This window comes from Globicephala melas, chromosome 4, assembly GCF_963455315.2.
Source record: "Globicephala melas chromosome 4, mGloMel1.2, whole genome shotgun sequence".
Classification (NCBI taxonomy): Eukaryota; Metazoa; Chordata; class Mammalia; order Artiodactyla; family Delphinidae; genus Globicephala; species Globicephala melas.
Window position 1 is genome coordinate 143,313,946 of NC_083317.1, and position 19,394 is coordinate 143,333,339.

General features: G+C 47.3%; 1 protein-coding gene and 1 pseudogene across 11 annotated transcripts in view; both read right to left on the reverse strand.

Moving 5' to 3' along the window:
• The window catches only part of THRB (thyroid hormone receptor beta), a 392,088-nt gene that overhangs the window by 105,548 nt on the left and 267,146 nt on the right, over positions 1–19,394 (reverse strand). For all 11 annotated transcript variants that reach the window (XM_060298656.1, XM_060298657.2, XM_060298655.2 and 8 more), the window contains one exon: positions 1,230–1,293. In XM_060298656.1, the coding sequence (XP_060154639.1) occupies positions 1,230–1,251 (22 nt within the window). In that variant the 5' untranslated portion in view covers positions 1,252–1,293. The remainder of the gene's footprint in view (positions 1–1,229; positions 1,294–19,394) is intronic.
• LOC115863537 (U5 spliceosomal RNA) lies at positions 1,020–1,073 on the reverse strand (annotated as a pseudogene).

The window sequence follows — 19,394 nt, forward strand, 5'->3', positions numbered from 1 at the left end:
ACTCGAGTATCAATGGGTCGAGAGACAGGGCAGTGATTCTGGGAGATGTAAGGTTATGGTCATTACGTTAAGGCTTGTAAACTTGCAGAAGGCTGAGGTCTATGGGTACCTGCCCTGCTGCCATGGTAACCAAATGACAGTCCTAGGCTTGGGGTTGGGCTGGAAGGTGTGGTTATAAACTGAGAGCCCACGGTTGATTCTAGTCAGAAGACGTATTTTGACTGGCCCATGAATCCTTGATAGTTTTATATGTTAATTGCTTGCATTTAGAAATGGGGATATTTTGGGGAATTCCCTGGCAGTCCAGTGGTTAGGACTCTGTGCTTCCACTGCAGAGGGCAAGGGGTTGATCCCTAGTCAGGGAACTAAGATCCCGCATGCCGTGCAGCGCGGCCAAAAACACCCCTCCAAAAAAACCCAAATAGAAATGGGGATATTTCATCCCAAATCTGGCTTCCAGCTTCTCTTGAAAATTTGAAATCTCTGGACACACTGGGTTCCCTCCCTGCTTGTTGCCTGGTTCTCCTGTCTGGTTTGTTTTTCCTGACAGCCAGCTGTTTGGGGCATGGGTGTTATCTATCTGGCCCCTGGGGCCTGTGAGTTTGTAACCCCAGCTCTGTGCGTTGAACAGAGAATCCGTGCTATTGCAACCTTCTGTTCCTCAGGGGGCATTCTGTCTCGCCTCTGTCCCTTGCTTTCTAGCTCACTTTAGCTTATGTGCCCTCATCATATTCCATTCTGACTCTGCTGCTGAATATTCCATCAGGAAGATGTCTGAACTCAGTGGTCACTGAGTACATAGAGCCATTTCTTATACTGATCTGAATGAATGTGGCAGGTAAAAGTATTGGGTGTGACAGGGTAACCTTGGGAAGGCTGGAAACTAGGATTTCACTGTGAATTCTCATTTCCTCCCATCATGTTCCTGGTGATGATGCATCTCAAGGCTTCCGAAAAAGCTGGAAGCACATTTGTTGGGACGTAGTCACAGGATATATTTGCATTTCCCCCCCCCCCCGCCTCTCCACAGAAATCTTTAGTAGAAGGCGAAAGATTTATACGAGCTGAAAAGAAACCAGAGTATGGCTATATTTGCATTTAATAACACTCATTGGCTGGGAAATATAACTGTTGCTAAGACTCTTAGGTTGGTCTTTTAGGAAGCCTGTATTTCTCTTTGGGTGGAACAAAAATGGAAACACACAAAGTAAAGAAAATAAAACAGATACCTGTCATACTGTTGGGAGTCATGGGTTAGTAATCATTCCGGACCCTTTTTTTCACTGACATCTCCTATAGAGAAAAAGACAAGAAAAATACCATGGGTTATAACCTGCATTTTCCATCAGGTTTTGTTCCAAACAACATCACATGCATTAATTAGCTGGAGGTGATATGTTACTTTCAACTCAGGGAAAGTGAAGCAGAGGTGGGCTGCGTGATACACATAAGTTTACAAGACCTTTTAATTTTCATCTCAGGGTTCCTCCTATAAACATGTCTTTATACTAATATTTTATTCAAGGTCACGTGTCTATTTTCCATCTCAAGTTTTTTAAGAAAGCACCAGCCGAGTGACTTGCTGTCTTTCCCAAGAGCGGCTGAGATGCGTTAGCGTCCTCAATCCAGATCCTTTCTTCTCCAAGTGTGGTCTGCGGACCAGCAGCCTCAGCATCACTGGGAGCTTTGCTAGAAATAGAAAATTTGGGTCCTATGTCAAACCTGCTCCATCACATCTGCACTGGGACGAGATGCAACTGCAGATGACTGATGGACACTTTGCAGTCTTAGACACACCGCTCTGGAGAATGGAATCCATATTCACATCTTATGTGTGACTTTTCCTTGGTCAACGCTGAGTCCTTTCTCATCACTGTATCAGTGAGATCCGAGAGCAGCAGACAGGCCTGACCTCATATGGGGATGGGGATGGAGACTTGGTGGGGGTCAGAGACCAGAGGCACCGACGGAGGGCAGAGTGTTGAAGGCCACGCGCAGATGATGACCCAGATGGCTGCTGAACGTGGATCAGAGTCCTTCTGCGTGTCGCTGGGGACAGATCAGGACGAGGTTTCTTTTTCCAGAAGGGTTTCTGTATCCAGCAGTAGACAGTGCAGCACGGTGGCTCTGGCCTTGTACTGGAGACCTAGGCATGGGTTTGGGGGCCAGTGCTGTCGTGGACTCGCCGTGGGATCGTGATTTCTTCACGTGCAAAATGAGGAGGATAATGCTTGCGTTACCTGCTTCATATGGCTGATGATTCTGAGGTGTGAAGAGGATGCGAATGAAAGTGCTGGGTAAACACAATCCATTGGATGAGGGAAGGAACGTCCTGACGCTAATAACTGATCGGAGAAGAGGAAGCATGTGGACTGTGTTTACCATATGGGTTGATATATGCGTCCATTCCCTCTCTGTCTCCACATCGAATCCTGCAGCACTGAATTCATACCTTGATGGTCATCACATGTGTTCACCACACGTTTCCAAGGCTGCCTTTCCCACTAGACTGTAACCTCTTTGTGGCAGGGACTATGTCTTGGTCATTTTTATATCTTCCACATGAGCAGAGTGTCCGATACAAAATAGGCCCTCAAGAAATATATGCGGGGCTTCCCTGGTGGCGCAGGGGATGAGAACCTGCCTGCCAATGCAGGGGATACGGGTTCGAGCCCTGGTCCGGGAAGATCCCACATGCTGCAGAGCAACTATGCCTGTGCACCACAACTACTGAGCCTGTGCTCTACAGCCCATGAGCCATAACTACTGAGCCCGCATGCCACAACTACTGAAGCCCGTGCACCTAGAGCCTGTGCTCCGCAACAAGAGAAGCCACCGCAATGAGAAGCCCGCACACTGCAACGAAGACCCAACGTAGCCAAAAATAAATAAAAAAACACTAAAAAAGAAATATATGCTCTGAATAAGTGAATAAGATAAAATGAATGAAAGTTGAATCTCACGGTATGAGATTGCTGAACTGGCATCTGGTAGAAGAGATGAGGATTAATTACTAGGAAAATGCGTTCTTGCTACTGATGAACATTTCAAGGGTCACCAGCCACAAGCCCTCTGTTCTGTCCCCTTCAACTGTGCAGCTGGGTTGTGAGAGAGAGAATCAGGTTCTGAGACCCCCTAAAGGGAGAGTGCGGATCACACCTGTAGTACTGACTGTCTAGACCTCTCGTTCTTAGAAACTGAGCTGCCATTAACTCCCCTCCCGTCTTGTGGACACGGCCTCATCCTCCTGGGATGCTGCTCTGGAATATTCTGCAGCGGACAAGGAACTTGCCTCCGGCTGGGCCAACCACAGTGCTCCACCTTTGGCCGCGGTGGGCCAAGACCTGGGAGGGGCTGACGTGGTGCCCTTTTTGGGGTAGGTTACATATTCCAGCTCTGGTGGCAGAATTGATCAGAAACTAAAACTCTCAAACTGTCTGACGCCATGCCTTTTAGCCACACGGCCAAAGCCGGTCTGAAGGTGAGACAGAGGATGCACCTGACATTCACGGAGAACTTGGGGTGACGAGAGAATGCTGTGGCCTCAGAGCCCTGCCTTCAGCTCTCCCTGAGGCCCAGCTGTGTCCCTGTGGCCCCCTCAACCCTTCCTGAGCAAGATGGTGCCCACGTCCGCAGAAGCCAGGTCCAGGCAGGTTTCTGCCCCTTGCAACCAGAGGAATCCTGACTGACAGTACCGACATTCAAACACAGCATGAATACGAATGTGGCAAAAGCGTTTCGTGTCCTTTTTATCCTAGTTATGTCCTTGCTACACCAACACTTAAAAAATATCTTTGTTTTCAAATTTTCAATTGAACAGGCATCAGAACTGCAGAAAGTATTGTGTGTGAAGCGGAAAGCATCCAGAAAGAGGAAAAACATCTCATTAAGGCTTAAAAAATATTGTTACCACCACGAAATTTAGTACTGATTTTGTTATTTAGTACTGTTTTCTTTCTACTGTAGGAAAGTACTAAAGTACTATCTATAGTAATTGAGTATCACTACACTCTACTAAACTGTTACCATTACTATAGCATCAATAGTATATTCCTGTCCCTATTCCTGTAGCACTTTAGTATTAGTACACTGTACTAAACTGTTACCATTACTATAGCATTAATAGTATATTCCTGTCCCTATTCCTATAGCACTTTAGTATTAGTACACTAAACTGTTACCATTACTATAGCATTAATAGTACATTCCCATTCCTATTCCTATAGCACTTTAGTATTACTACACTATGCTAAACTGTTAATATTCTTATAGCATTAATATACATTTCTGTTCCTATTCCCACTCCTATAGTGTTCATTGTGCACTTCGGTTCCTATTCCTACAGGACTCTAGTATTTCATATTATTTAGTGCTATTTTCCTGCAACGAGCTCTTGAGTTTTAAACTGTAGTTAAACGCTCTGAGTGGACAGGCATCGCGGGGCTGCTTCGGGGTTGCCCGGGACACAGGGCAGGTGTCAGCCAGTGCTCTGTGCAGAGGAGGGAAGCACAGGAGGTTCCCTCTGGAGCCACCGAGGGGGTCACGGCGTCAAAGGAGGAAACAAAGTCCAAACAGCTTAAAAAGAAAGAAAGTGGAGTGTTCTACATGTGGGGAAAGGAAAGCGAGCACAGGACTTCCCCTCTGGGTGGGTGAGTGGGCCAGCAGCGAGGAGGTCGGGGGTGATGTGAGCAGCGCTGACTGCAGCACTGTCCCTGTCCTGGGGGCCACTCACAGCCTGCAGGTCATCGTTACAACAGGCCTGCTGCTCCTGGGCAGAGAACAGCCTCCAGTGAGACCCAGTAAGGGTCTGCATCCCGGTCCCTCAGAGCCGAGCGTCCATTAACAGCTGCAGCATTTCAGCACCAACTGAGGGGAGAGAGGTCTTCAGCGTAGTCCCTAGGAAAGTGCTGCTACACCGAGAACATTCCTTTCACACGATATTCGTTTATGTGGCTGGTTAGCCTAGAGGCCTTGATTGACGGCCTACTCTATTTAGGTGCTGCCCCAGGCTTTGTCCGAAGACAACAGTTGGGCCTGTCCACATGGGGCTTCTAATCTGCCAGAGGGAGAGAATCGTGCTACAACAGTGCAACGTGTGGACAGGTTTCACCTGAAGTGTCTCTTCAGTGCAGACTGGGCCACGAGGGAAGGAGAGGTCATTTCTACTTGGGGCAATCTGGGAAGGCTTCTAGGTGGAGGTGACCCTGTATCCGAAGGCTCTTCTTTGCAATAGGCCTCTCCCCAGCGAAGGACTTAGTGCTTTATTCTCCTCCTTGTGCCCCTGAGGCCCACTGACTACTCTGCAAGAAATGAGCCGTGTGTAGAAAAACTAGGAAATGCCCTCAAATTATGCAGGGTCTTGGGAGGTTTGCTATGGAATTTGGACTTTGTCCTATGGAAAATAGGGAGCCATGGAAGGCCCTTCAGGGAGTGCCCTGATTTGAGAGGATAACTCTGCCTTGGTGCAGAGAGGGACTCCTCAGGATGCTACCTATTGGCGTGGGATCGTTGCTACTTTCCTGTCTTAGTGTTCAAGGTCACAAAGTTAGACTAGGGCCAGAGAGGACCCCACCCACCTTGTCAAAGGCCCTGGCCCTGACCGCACACGCTTTTGTCCCCTTGTGTTTTCTTTTTCTCTGTAGAAAACACAACACTGAAGGGACAACTGTGAAAATTCCCCCTTGGAAAATCTTTCCACGCAGACCTAGTGAGTCATTGCTTACACAGTCTGCACATAATTAAAATGAAACATGCATCACTATAATGGAAAAGAATATGAAAAAGAATGTAGATGTATGTATAACTGAATCACGTTGCTGTACAGCAGAAGTTAACACAACACTGTAAATCAACTCTACTTCAATTAAAAAATGAAACATGCATCTCCCTCACGGCTCTACGTCGACCTTTTCCGAGGAGGGCGTTTGTGGTCCTCGTTTGCCTCTCCCTGGCTCTCAGAGCGTCTGAATGGTGAGCTATACTGGGGTCATCAGTTACGTCTTCGGCTGGTACTTCCCGGGCGGCCCCAGGAAGCCAAGAGGGGGCCGTGTGGGGTGGGCAGGGGTCACGTTCACAGGCAACTCTCTTGGTTCTGTTTACAAGGTCAGATGCTCCAGCCTCTGGCTATTACGGGCTCCACGCTGAGACTGCTAATACTGGGTGGACTCTCAGAGGCAGACAGGACACCGTCTCACTTGGCATTGACACACATGGACACCACGGGCTTCCTACATAGACCTCATGTCAGAGGTCGTGGAGACACGAGTTGAGAACCAAGCTACACCCTCCACTTGGGATGGGTCTTGAAGTTGTGTTTACGCGGCAAGCGCTGTTTTGACTAGGTCTGCGGGACGCCGGGCACTGCGCGGGGCTTGTGGGATGGGGCTGGGGTCCTCGCCCCCCGCCCCCCACCCACACTTTGGCTTTGCCACCACTTTGCCTGGGTGCAGGCAAGTAGCTATGCCCTCGGAGGGGCTGCCCTCACCTGGGAGGGCAGTGAGGTCATGAAGCTCTCTCTCTCCCCCTTGGAGTGTCTGCTTCTCTCCCTTCCCTCCATCACAGCTTTGTCCCTAATGCTTGGGAATTGTTGGTAAGAACAAGTTCAGTCCCAGGGTATGGAGGACAGACCCTGGGCTGAGAGTCATTCGGATGCTTTTGGGTCTCAGGTCAGCAGTTTGCACATCTTGGCTGGGTCTCTTCACGCTCTGAGCCGCCCTTGTGAAGTGAAATCACAATCTCCCACCCTTCAGGTTATGACGAGGACCAGGGAATTTTTTGCGGTACGCGGGCCTCTCACTGTTGTGGCCTCTCACTGTTGTGGCCACTCCCGTTGCGGAGCACAGGCTCCGGACGCGTAGGCTCAGCGGCCACGGCTCACGGGCCCAGCCGCTCCGCGGCACGCGGGATCCCCCTGGACCGGGGCACGAACCCGCGTCCCCCGCATCGGCAGGCGGACTCCCAACCACTGCGCCACCAGGGAAGCCCTGAGGACCAGGGAATTTGAGAATGCTCTGTAAATGTAAAAGTGGACACCGACCTACAGTACTGGAAGAGGTCTTCATTATTATAGTCACTATTATTACACCCGGTCATCTCCTGGCCAATCCCAGTCATCCCTAAGGTGTGGGCAACTGGAGCTATTCTGGCCACTAGGGGCGCCGTGAAGTGGTTTAAAAGACATAACAGCACAGAAGCCCACCTCCGTAGACCCTAAGATAAAATGGAGGTGGAAATGCTCCTCTCTCCTCTGCCATTCTCCTCTTCCCAGTCTGAATTTTACCTTTTGTGAATTTTTTTCCCCTTCAAGTTCATTTAAATTTGTTACGGGGAGCAAGGAAGGTTGGGTGCGCAGATGAATTTGTATCCAATTCTACAGCATTCCAAATGCAGCCCCAGTTGTCCTTCCCTGAGGTCTTTGCATTTTAAGAGTAAATCTAGGATCCAGTGAAGTGAATATATAATGGTTGAATTTCTGATGATGGTAATAACTTAGGCGCTTCTCACATAGAAGAGAACAGAGGCCAGGGGTATTCAAATCGTACAACATTGTGATCCACCTTTTTCTACTTGGTAAAACTAACCCTATTCGGGAGTGTAGTATCAAAAATTCAGTACGAGAAAAAAATTTACAAAGCCAGCCTAGTTAGACTAGGGATCGGGCTGATTAAAATGGAACATAAGACTGTGAGTTACTTAGTAAAGGTGTGGGAAAATAGTCATAGCTCTCCCCTGTGACATGGCCCAGGTGTTTGTCCCAGTGGATCACCTGTTAGAGCACGGGGCAGGGTGACAACCTCTCCGCTGGGTGTGGCGGGAGCCTAGAGCCCCACATCAGAGACATCAGTAAACTCTGGGTGGTAAAGCTGTAATTTCCTTTTCAGATTTTCAGCCATCACTCTAAGTGTTCTGCCTTTAGTAGAGAGAGAACACAGCCAGGCTCTGTGGTTGAAGCTGAGCTTAATTTGCTGTGGCTGATTTTTTTGTTCTCGGTAAAATGATTTTAGTTCAAGTTCAACGATCCCACTCTGTGGCTCATTTCTACTCTTCCTTTTAACCTCTGTCCATGCCAAATCACTGCCCCCTTCTCTCCCTCTTCCCTTCTCTTTCTCCTTCTCTTTCCTGGGCAAAGTCACCATGGCTTGGAAGGAGCACGGGCCCTGCCATTTGTCAACAGAATGACACGGGGGAGGTCAAGAGTCACGTCCCCAGGTGGGTAAGGTCATCCACCTCAAAGGGAATAGATGGATGAAATAGAACAGATGTGCTTGGCACTTGGTGGTATTCCTGCATCCTCACGTGCAAGGGGCTGGGGCCACAGCCTGAGAAAAATCCTGTTTCTGCTTTGAAGACTAGGTCAGCAGTGCTAGGAGTGGGGTCCTTGGGGTCAGAGTGGGCTTTCAAACAAACACACAAGTCCCCTGTGAATCTAAAACTCTCTGCTACATCTAATTTAGTGTCACGATGAGTGAAACTTGGAACCATTTCTAACCACATAATGCAGCGATAGAAAAGTCAAGAAGGAACCAGCCGGAAATAGTTTTATGAGGCCACCTCTGAAAGCCTCGACTCCCCGCCTGCTATGTTTATAACACACTTTCTTCCTAGCTACCTTTCTCTAGAGGTGGGCCATCACCTCTGAATGCTTCTAAGAAGTAAGACTCTTAAGAGGAAGCAGATGGGTAGTTTGAGGGACTCGCCCGACGCAACAGGAGAAACAACCTCAACAGATGTCTTGTTGGCCAAAGCAAGCGGTTAAAACTGCCTCTGCTGACACCTGGTGGACAGGAGTGCAGCATCCCTGCGCCAAAGACAGCAACGGGCATGTGTGGTGAGGGGCCTGGGATGCATCCGTCATAATGCCTGAGGAACAAGGGTACCACGCAGAACCGGAGCGCTTACTTGTGGTTAGTTGACTCACCAGGACACAGGTAGGGAAAACAAACGCGTGGGAAAATAAAACGGTAACACGGAAGCGAATGATGTATTATGGATTTCTTAAAAGAGTTTGATGGCGAGTGAGGCAACAACAAACGAGAACCCACTCCAACCCCCTGCCCTCGACAGCCTCCTAAGAAAGATTCTACTGCTTGACCCCTGACCATCTCCACCCCAGGGCGACGGCAGTGCCCAGATGGAGCTTGGGTTCTGTTGCCTCTGGAATCTGCCCTGAGCTCCTTGCAGATTTTTAACCCTGGGATAGAAAGAATATTCTTCCAGAGGAGACATTATGAAGACTGCTTTGCTCCCCCCAAATCCCTTGAAGATGCAAATAAAATTCTCCTAATAAATATAGTTATAATTGTTCACTATTTCTTAGATGCCAAATGTAGTGGAAGGCGAGCGTCTGCATTGAGAGTTATCTACAGAAATAGACTTCATAAACGTTGTACAATCTCCATTTTCCCCTTCGGTGGGTTCTCGTTTAATGCTGCCTGGTGAAGGCTGAATATTTTGACAAAGTCAATGGTTTCCTGCGAGCACAGTGCACACACAGCTTAGATTTTGTCTTTCAACAATGCGTGTTAAAGGTGATTTTCAAGAATGCATCAGAGCAATTATCAGTTCAAATTTGTAAGAATTAATCCATTATATTTAAGTCACGAAGAAAGGTGATTTTTTAAAAAATTACAGGAACCTTGGTTAAGGGTTGAGTCAGGGAATTGGGGTGAATAGATCTACCTAGGAAGGTAAGAAAGGAAAGAAGCCCTTAAAAGACTCATGCAGTTGCATTTTTCTTTTTTTTAATTTATGAATTAAAAAAATCTTATATCGGAGTACAGTTGATTAACAATGTTATGTTAGTTTCGGGTGTACAGCAAAGTGATTCAGTTATGCATGTACATGTATCTATTCTTTTTCAAAATTCTATTCTCATTTAGGTTAGAGGTTTTTTTTTTTTCCTCCTGACTTTTAAGTTAAATTTGGAATATGAATTCCCTTAAATGTGCCACCAGAAAGTATACAGTCAAAATATACCCCCTTCCATGGTCAGTGATTCTAGGGCGCAGAGGTTCTCAATTTTCCTGGCACCGCTACTGTTTCAGAAACTGCTTCACAGTGACACCAAGTAAAAGGAACAAATGTTCTGTTTATGAAGTAAATAGTTCCAAACAGCCTAATGGTAGTATTTGCATGGTGTCTGACGGCTGTGCCTGTGTTTCCCTCAAAAATTAGACATTCCATTGTGTTCCTCTGGGTTTGCTGTGGCACTCCCAGGGTGCCTTGGTACAGAGTTTGGGGACCATGGCCGTAACAGCTCTGGGAATCAGTGAAAAGTTCGAGGGTGTGGTTACCTGATCTCTTTTTAGCCCTCATTCTCTGTGAACCCAGGGCTACCTAATTTGGCCTTTCAGTTTCATATTGACCTTTCAGTGGGTCAGCCTGGCATGAGCTGTGGAGGAGAGAACAGAGAATGAAACCTCGGCTGGAGTTAAGCTCATTGTGGGCATAAACAAGATTTGACCATCATTCAGTAGAGTTTCCGGAGCCCCTATCACACGGTGAACTTGCGGTGAAGTCTCTAAAAAGTAAAGGAACGCAGCCCTTGCCTTGTCTTAGGAGGGGGACGCAGTAAGCTGCGTTATCACTGGGAATTGCAGGAACACCAAAGGCAGCCGAGAAAGTGGCTGGATGCTAAGTTCTTAGGTGAGAATCTGACGAATGAGCATGTTACACATGCCGGGATTCTTGTAAGAGGATCTCAATAAATCTATAAATGGCAGGTCACCTGCTTTTCTATTCTGTTCTGTTTCTGACTTATGTGTAGCAAGGAAGCTACATATAAACTAAACTAGTGGTTCTCAAAGTTCGGCAAACTCCTGGAGGGCTCCTCACACAGATGGCCGGGGCTCTGCCCCCAGAGTTTCTGATTTAGCCAGTCTAGGGGTGGTGGTGACGGGTAGGGGTGTCTGGGAGTCTGCACGTCCAAGCTCCTGGGTGACTGGACTGTACTTTCCAGGAATCACATGTTGGGAGCCACCAGCCTACACCATCTGGGCACAAGTCAGAGGCACTGGGGCACCATCTTGGTGGGCTACACTTGACGCTGGGCAGGTATCCCCACCTCTCCACTCAGGACCAGCCTAGTCAACTGGTCTGGAAGAGGGGCTGATCCAGGCCCCCAGCTCTGTGACTGGACAGTTTCCTTCTCTGAAGACCCCCTTGCATTTCAAGTGTGCATCCTGGAATTTGAGACACTCGAGTCCTGTAGTAACAATGACGGCGAGACCCGACGAGGTGAAGGAGTCTTGCACCTTCGAAGAGGCTGGCTTTGCACTCTGCTTTCTTGTAAGGGTGGGGCACGTCCATGGAGGCTGCAGGAAAAGCAGTTCTTAATCTCAAGGGAGGGGGGTCACAGCAGAATCAGCTGAGAAGCCTTGCTCGCCATCTCCGGGGCTGGGCCCTGGAATGTGTACCTAGAAAAGGCTTCCCGGCTGATTCTGTTGAGAACTTCTGCTCATGAGAGAAGCGCTGAAGTATAAGCCAAATGTGGAGATGGGTCACCCTACTGTCACTCTTACCCCTGAAGCCACACACGCTCATTGGTTCAGAGTCACCGGACACACTACGTCCTGTTGGACTGCCGCAGGCCTGCAGAGAACTCTCTTTCCCTCCCTCTGGCCATGCTTCCTTGGCGGGTGGCAAAATCGTGGCCAGTGTGGTTGATCCAAAGCACATTGCTAATTAAAAGCCACTACCTGTGCACTGAGGGACCCACTAGAGCACCAACACACCAATGGCACAGAAGCACCTGGACTTCTGCACTCAAGCCACACTCACCCTCCGCTCCTGCCCCATGACTTATTTCCTCCAGTGCGGTCCCAGCTCAGCAGCAGCCGCATCAGCTGGGGACTCAGAGACGCAGATGCTCAGGCCCTACCCCAGACCTACTGAATCAGAACCTCTGAGAGGGAAGTCCAGCCTCCAGGTGATGATTCTCGTGCAGCTGGGGTTCAAAACCCCCTGCCCATTGCCACAGATCAGAAGGTGTTCACAAGGCAGGCACTGCTCTGTGCCCTCTCCCACCAGCTCGCCCAGCGATCAGCCCAGAACATTCGCTAGGTAACGAAGCCTGGGGGGGGGGGAGCCCTACTTCCTGCTGTCAGAGAGAATCAACACTCACTTGGTGAGCCGCCTCTGAGAGGTTGCCAACGCTGCGTCTAAATCATCTCTCGTTTCTTCTGGGTTGTATTTTCCATATTCACACTTCAGCTCCCCCTGAATCCTCTCCAAGTTTTTTACATTCCTTTCAGCTCAGGAAGCCAAAATGAAGATGCCATGTTTCAACCAGGGTCTGTTTCCTGCTGTGGGGAGGGGCATTCTGCAAGATTCTTAAATGCCCGACTCCCAGCATCATGATTATTTTCCGAACAATAGAAGGAGATTGCTGATTCATGTTTGGCTCACGGCTGGCTCCAGGCATCTTTTTTTTTTCTTGCTGTACTTGTGCCGATGCAACACAATAATGTTCTATTCATCCCTCTGAGTTAGAAATGCCAACAGCTCAGCTATGCGACTGAAGGGTCCCGCCTCCCCTTTGGCTTATTTAAAGCCTTCCCGCAAATAACACGTTTTGAAATATTATATGGCGTGATCACTCTGAGCCATTTGGCTTTGGCACCGACCGTCAGACCTTATCTTTTTATTAGCTGCTCCTTGCACAATGCCTGGCACACTGGAACCAGGATTCTTAAAAAATGCCTGTTGGGTGAATCACATACCCACTTCCTGAGGTTCAAACCTGATCCTTCTATTCTGCCCTGATATAGTACAACCCGCCCTCTGTCAGGGGCAGGGCGGAACCTGGCTATCACATTCAGGCTCACATTTGCATCCAATCAAAGAATGGGTTTGACCTCCTCAAGGTCTGATGGTCCAGGGGGGCTCCATCCAGCCCCTGGCCCCGTTTGCACACTGTCTGCACGGCCACTTCTGGTCCTGCCATAGCCGTGGGGCTCTGGTTGCCTCTCAGCACAGCTTTGCCAATAGCAGTCGGGGCCAGCTGTGGGTTTTTGTTTCCCAGCTGCAAAGTCAAACTGGTGGCACTGCTTAGCTCCTAAAACTCTATTGGTCACCCTGAGCCACACACCCAAATCACCTGGGTGGCTTTGCAAAGTCCCAGCACCCAGGCTGCATCCCAACCCACTTAGTGTTTCGTAACTGAGGCCTGAGTTTTGTAACTGCCTGGGACATTCGGATGTGCAGGCGAGGCTGAGAACCACGGCCCTAAAGTGGCATCATTAAAATGATGGAGATGGGGCTTCCCTGGTGGCGCAGTGGTTGAGGGTCTGCCTGCCGAGGCAGGGGACACGGGTTCATGCCCCGGTCTGGGAAGATCCCACATGCTGCGGAGCGGCTGGGCCCGTGAGCCATGGCCACTGAGCCTGCGCATCTGGAGCCTGTGCTCTGCAACGGGAGAGGCCACAGCAGTGAGAGGCCCGCGTACCGCAACAACAAAAAAAAAGATGGAGACGGACAGCTCACTGAGGACCGTTTCCCCCCTCCAGGACCTCAAGAGCATACCCTGTTAGGCTAAGAAGGGGAGCACCCCCTTCTGCTCATCTGCCCATTTCTCTTCTCACCATCCTTTTTTTTTTTTTTTTTTTTTTAGTGGTACGCGGGCCTCTCACTGCTGTGGCCTCTCCCATTGCGGAGCACAGGCTCCGGACGCACAGGCTCAGCGGCCATGGCTCACAGGCCCAGCCGCTCAGCGGCATGTGGGATCCTCCCGGACCGGGGCACGAACCCGTGTCCCCTGCATCGGCAGGCGGACTCTCAACCACTGCGCCACCAGGGAAGCCCCTCACAATCCTTTTAAAAAAATTTATTTGTTATTTTATTTTATTTTATTTTTTTTAAACCATTTAAAAAGATGGGAGTATAGCTGACTTACAATGTTGTGTTCGTTTCAGGTGTACAGCAAAGTGATTCAGTTATACATATACACATATCCACTCTTTTTTAGATTCTTCTCCCGTATAGGTCATTAGAAAGTATTGAGCAGAGTTCCCTGTGCTCTACAGCAGGTCCTTGTTGTTTATCTATTTTATATACAGTGTGTCTGTCTGCTCACTATCTTGACATGTGCTCACCCAAGCACAGAGGGTCTGGGTGAACTGAGGTCAGGAGGTTACCCAGAGTCCTGGCTTCAACATTCTCACTAGGGAATCCCTAAGATGTGAGCAATGGTGTGACATAGGAAGATCCTTGGGGACTGCTCTGTCTCCAGAGAATTCCCAAGGAGGGCACAGACACTGTGTCATTAATCACCAGGCTGTTTGGAGGAACAGACACGTCCAGTTGTTTCTGCTAACTGACGAAACAGAGGGTTAGAGGGACAGGGAAGCTTTTCCCTCCGGCTGCTGAGAGGAGGAATCAGAATGTCAACCCAGATCTAGTGCTCTGAATCGCCGAGCCATCCCATCTGCCAGATGCGTGTCCCTCAGCTGGGTTCCTCGATGGGCACAAAGATGATTAAGCCCTGCTCCTTCCCCTCTGGGAAGCACCGCCTGGTAGAGATGACAGAGCACTCACAAACAATTCCACTTAGAGGAGGTTGTATCTGGTACTCTATCAGAAGCGCAGAGGACCATACAAGTGTGTGGGAGGGAAGGAGTAACTAAGAAAACCTGACTCTACAAAACACAGATGCTCTGCAAATCCTCACTCCATCCCGCACAGGGTTGTGTGATCTTCCAGGTCCAGAAGCAGTTGTGTACGGAGGGTCTTTCAGAATGGGGGTTGTCCAAAGTGTAGGTGTTTGGGCTGAAATCATCCTGACAATGTAATCTGGATGCCTGGGCGGGATATCTCCAACAGCTTGTTGTACTTACTTATTTATTTTCTTTTTAGGCCGGGCTGAGCGGTTTGTGGGATCTTAGTTCCCTGACCAGGGATTGAACCCGTGCCCCCTGCGTTGGGAGCGGAGTCTTAACCACTGGACCACCAGGGAAGTCCCATCCATCAGCTTGTTTTAATATCACTTGAACATGTGTCCTAAAAGAAGAAGATAGTATGACCCTTACAGAGATGTTATGAGGATTAAATGAGTTCATACAAGAAAAGTGCTTCTGTTGTGCAGGGGAGAAGAGCCGTCAGGTGAAGCTGTGTTCTCCTTGCGGAGTAGGTGAGGTGGAGAGGCAGGCGGGGAAGAGGGTGGAGGGCTCCCCAAGCGTCCTCGCTGTCTGCTGAGAACTTGGCTTACTTCATGCAGGTTGTAACTTATAAAAAGGGCACAGTATTAGACATACATTCATCAGGGTATAATTTTTTTTAATAAAATAATTGATAACATTAGGAAAGCCTGGGATTTATATCCTCTGTGTGATACTGTGTAAAAGAGGTTTGTTAAGAGGATAACTCACTTCTCTGGGGACAGCAGCATTTATAAAATGGACTCTTGTAAGCAGTGTTGCAGCAACTGATGGCTCCCGGTTGAATGGTCTGTGTTGGGAGTTCAACTAATGCTTTCTCAGCGAGAGAACATTTAAGTCAATATTTTTCACAACATCTACTCTCCCTCAAAAAACAGATTTTTTGGTCCCCAAATGATTTTTACAGTTATGAGATGGAACACTTCCGTTGAACCATCGCTAGAGTCATTGTTTACTGTAAACAAGACACACTATCCTGTTTTCTTATATGAAAAGGAAAGATAGTGGGCCTTGGTCATCAACCTGTATTGTTGGTTTTACCTGCGAAAACGCATTGTGTGATTTTCAGGAAAAATAAATTCGCGTGATTTGAAAACAAAGATTTCCAGAGAAAGGGAAATCAGCCAGTTTCTAAAACATCCAAGGAATAATGCAGATCCTACGTGAAATGCATGAATGTCTTCCTGGAGCTCCATCTTCTCAGTTCCAGGGCAGGAGCCAACTAGACCAAACATGGTGCTTGGCTTTAGAGTAAAATCTACAACAAACCTAAAGAGTTTCTGGTTGTGTGTTCAATGAAACTGAGTAGAGAAGAAAGACGATAATGGTACTTATGTTAACACGTTACTGTGTTAGTCACCGTATATCCTGCGCATGTGTATATGGGTCCATAAAAAGGAGGATAATAATAATGATAAAAAGAAAGGCAATAACTGTAACAGCATCTAACATGTATTGAGTGTTTGCCATTCTGCTAAGTGTCCTACATATACTACCTCCTTTATTACTCTCAACAACCTGTGATGTAGGGGATCTAAACTTAAGAGATGTGACGCCCTTGGGACTTCCCTGGTGGCACAGTGGTTAAGAATCCGCCTGCCAATGCAGGGGACACGGGTTCGAGCCCTGGTCTGGGAAGATCCCACATGCTGCGGAGCAGCTAAGCCCGTGCGCCACGACTACTGAGCCTGTGCTCAGGATCCTGTGAGCGGCAACTACTGAGCCCGCTCACCACAACTACTGAAGCCCGCGTGCCTAGAGCCCGTGCTCCACAACAAGAGAAGCCACTGCAATGAGAAGCCCATGCACCGCAACGAAGAGTAGCCCCCGCTCGCTGCAACTAGAGAAAGCTCACGCGCAGCAATGAAGACCCAACGCAGCCAAAAATAAATAAATAAACAAACAAACAAATAAATAAATTTAAAGAGATGTGATGCCCTTGCCCAAGGTTGTAAAGACTGTTAAGTGGGAGGGCTAGGAATTGAACCCAGGTCCTGTGGATCCAGACATTTTGCTCTAAACTACTATACTTGACTGCCTCTTGAAAGAATAAAGGTTACCTGCATTTGCGATGCCTTTTTACATGGGTCATTTCACTCAATGCCCACAACTTCATTTTATTATATCTTTTACAACTGGGGACACTGAAGCTCAGATGTTAAATGTCTAAAGATAAACCCTGCTGCATGGGAAACCTGAGGCTCAAAGTTCTGCTTCCTGACCTCCGAGCCAAGGGTGTTCTTGAAGACTCTGAGCTTAAATCTTTTCTGAATGGAAGGTCCTGACGACTAACTGTCCACGTCACTACCTGTGAAGGCAAAAGCTGAGCCACGGTTGCACCTATGGGATATTTAAAAAAAACATGAAATTCGTAGCTCAGAATATCAGGTCGATGACATTTTAACATACAGCACACACAGTTTGATCAGCCCAGCCCACATTATTTGAAAAGTTCACTCCTGATGGGTCTGAAGCTCCCACACGCCCAGCCCCTGATGAGTGAGACACCTATTACCTGAGTGACAGGCAAACATTTCCTGTGAGAGATGAGACATTCTCTGAGTTCAGTCAAGGTGACGTGGCTGTTCATAAAATGAGTAGTTCTGTTAATAATCACTGCTCCATTTGATGGAGGATATTATTCCCATGATTTCACAGTTGAGTGGATGAGAATAAGCCTTATCAATGTACCAACTGGGTAGGAGTGTGTGAAAATGAGCTGAGCCCTCACAGGGCTCAACCTCATATTAATGCTGCCGGAAGAGTTTATAAAGGGTTTACCCATGAATATCCCCTTAATAAAGGAGAGGTGATTTTCTTGAAAAGCCAAGAGATATCTGGAATTTCGGGACATCAGCAGTTGTCTGAAGGAAAGGCGGAATCGTATAATGGATAAAGCTGGCTGACTGCAGCTTACAAAACCACAGACTTTTCAACCTCTAAACTGAGTGCCAGTTTGTTACCTGTCACTCCCCAGCTCCAAATCCACCCTTCGGTTCTCTGCTGTGTGATTCTGAGGCAAACGCTTTCCCACAGTGCCTGGCCAGAGGGTGTTCTACTTGATTCCACCAATAGGAGGCACCAGAGGGAGACTGGAAGGTGAGAAGAGAGAGGGCCCTTCCCTCTCTTCTTCAGGCCCCTGGGAGCCCCTGCCAGTAGTAGCTGTGGGCTGCAGCCACTGGTCTCTTTTAGCATTTCCAGGAGCAGTCTTTGCATCCTGCAGAGGTTCTAGCAGCAGCTGGTTGGAGCCCTTTCTTAGTACTTTGAGTGCCAACTCCACAGGACTGCTCCTCTGAGCATGTGTGAGAAGTTATAACCCCTGAGCTAAAGGGTCGTAGAATGGAAGACTGCAAAGGATTGAATTTTTTAAAAAACATTTTTTAGCATAAAAATAACACCAGTTCACATGGAAATGTTTGTGAACACAGATAGTATAAAGGAGAAAAAAAGTCAAAACCTGTCCTAGATTTAACCACTGATATTTTCACATACTCTTTCTGGTCTCCGCCCCACACCCCCCCACCTCTCCACCCCACACTTCTACATATTAAAAAAAAAGATTATTTTTAATCAACACTTGGTCTCTAGAATTTTCACATGACAACATGAGGAACTCAACTCTAAGAGGGGTGTGACCTTGCTTCATCACAAGGACAACTTGTCTCTTCCATTTTGGGACTGGATCTCTCTGGCAAGGGTTGCTCACCTCCTACCCAGAAACTAGACAATGGCCATGACTACAGGCTCCCATCTCTGCTATGTCTGTTATGCCTTCTCAGTTGTGATCATAAAGTAAATAAGAAATCTGTGTACATTTAGGAGGAATGCTTAGTATATTATGAGCTGGCTCCTGGAGTGAGTCTATGAAAAATGTTGAAGAAATATGGAACACAGTAGTCTGCTCTGTAAGAATTGGCATGTTTGGCTAAGAGATGGCACAAATGTGGTACTAACTATCCTGGTCTGCCACACATATTTAGTATTTTGCTGCTTCTACATTCATTCACTCATTCACTTATTCACTCATTCATTCACAACTATTACCAGAGTATCTACCAAGAGCAAAGGCAAAGCACTGTGCTAGTTGCTGGATTCATGAATAAGATACAACTGCCGCCCTTTCTCACAAAATTCATAGCCAGAAGAACCAAACTCTGGGAAGAAGGAGTTAAAATATCCAGCATTTTTCCTGATTAATAAAACATCTTATTATTACATGCGTTTGTTCTTCGCTCTCTCACAGGTACACTTGTCACCAACTCCTTGTGCCCCTTGAGAAATTTTCAAATATGATATTTTCTCAGATAAATTTAGTGTAGAGTAACTGCCTGTTGATCCAATGTTTCAGTCTCCATCTACCTTAAAATTATTTATCAAGTAGAAAATATGACCATTATGAATCGTTATGCTCCAAGGAACACAGTATAGTAACATATGTAATTAAAATGAAGAAAGTTCAAGGCAAAATAAATGGAAACACAATAGTAGTTGAAGATTTTAACATACCTTGCATCCCTTGAAAGATTAAGTGGATATAAAATTATAAAGAATATCAGATAATACTATTAATAATGTTAATCTAGAATTATATACCAAATTTCACACCTAAAAAATAATTATAGAATAACAGGGTAAAAACTGAATAATCATAAAATGTGACCAATGTTAGGTGACAAAGAAACTTCCCAAGAGTAGAAATAAGTAGAAATACTAGAGACAAAATAATAATATTCCTACAATATA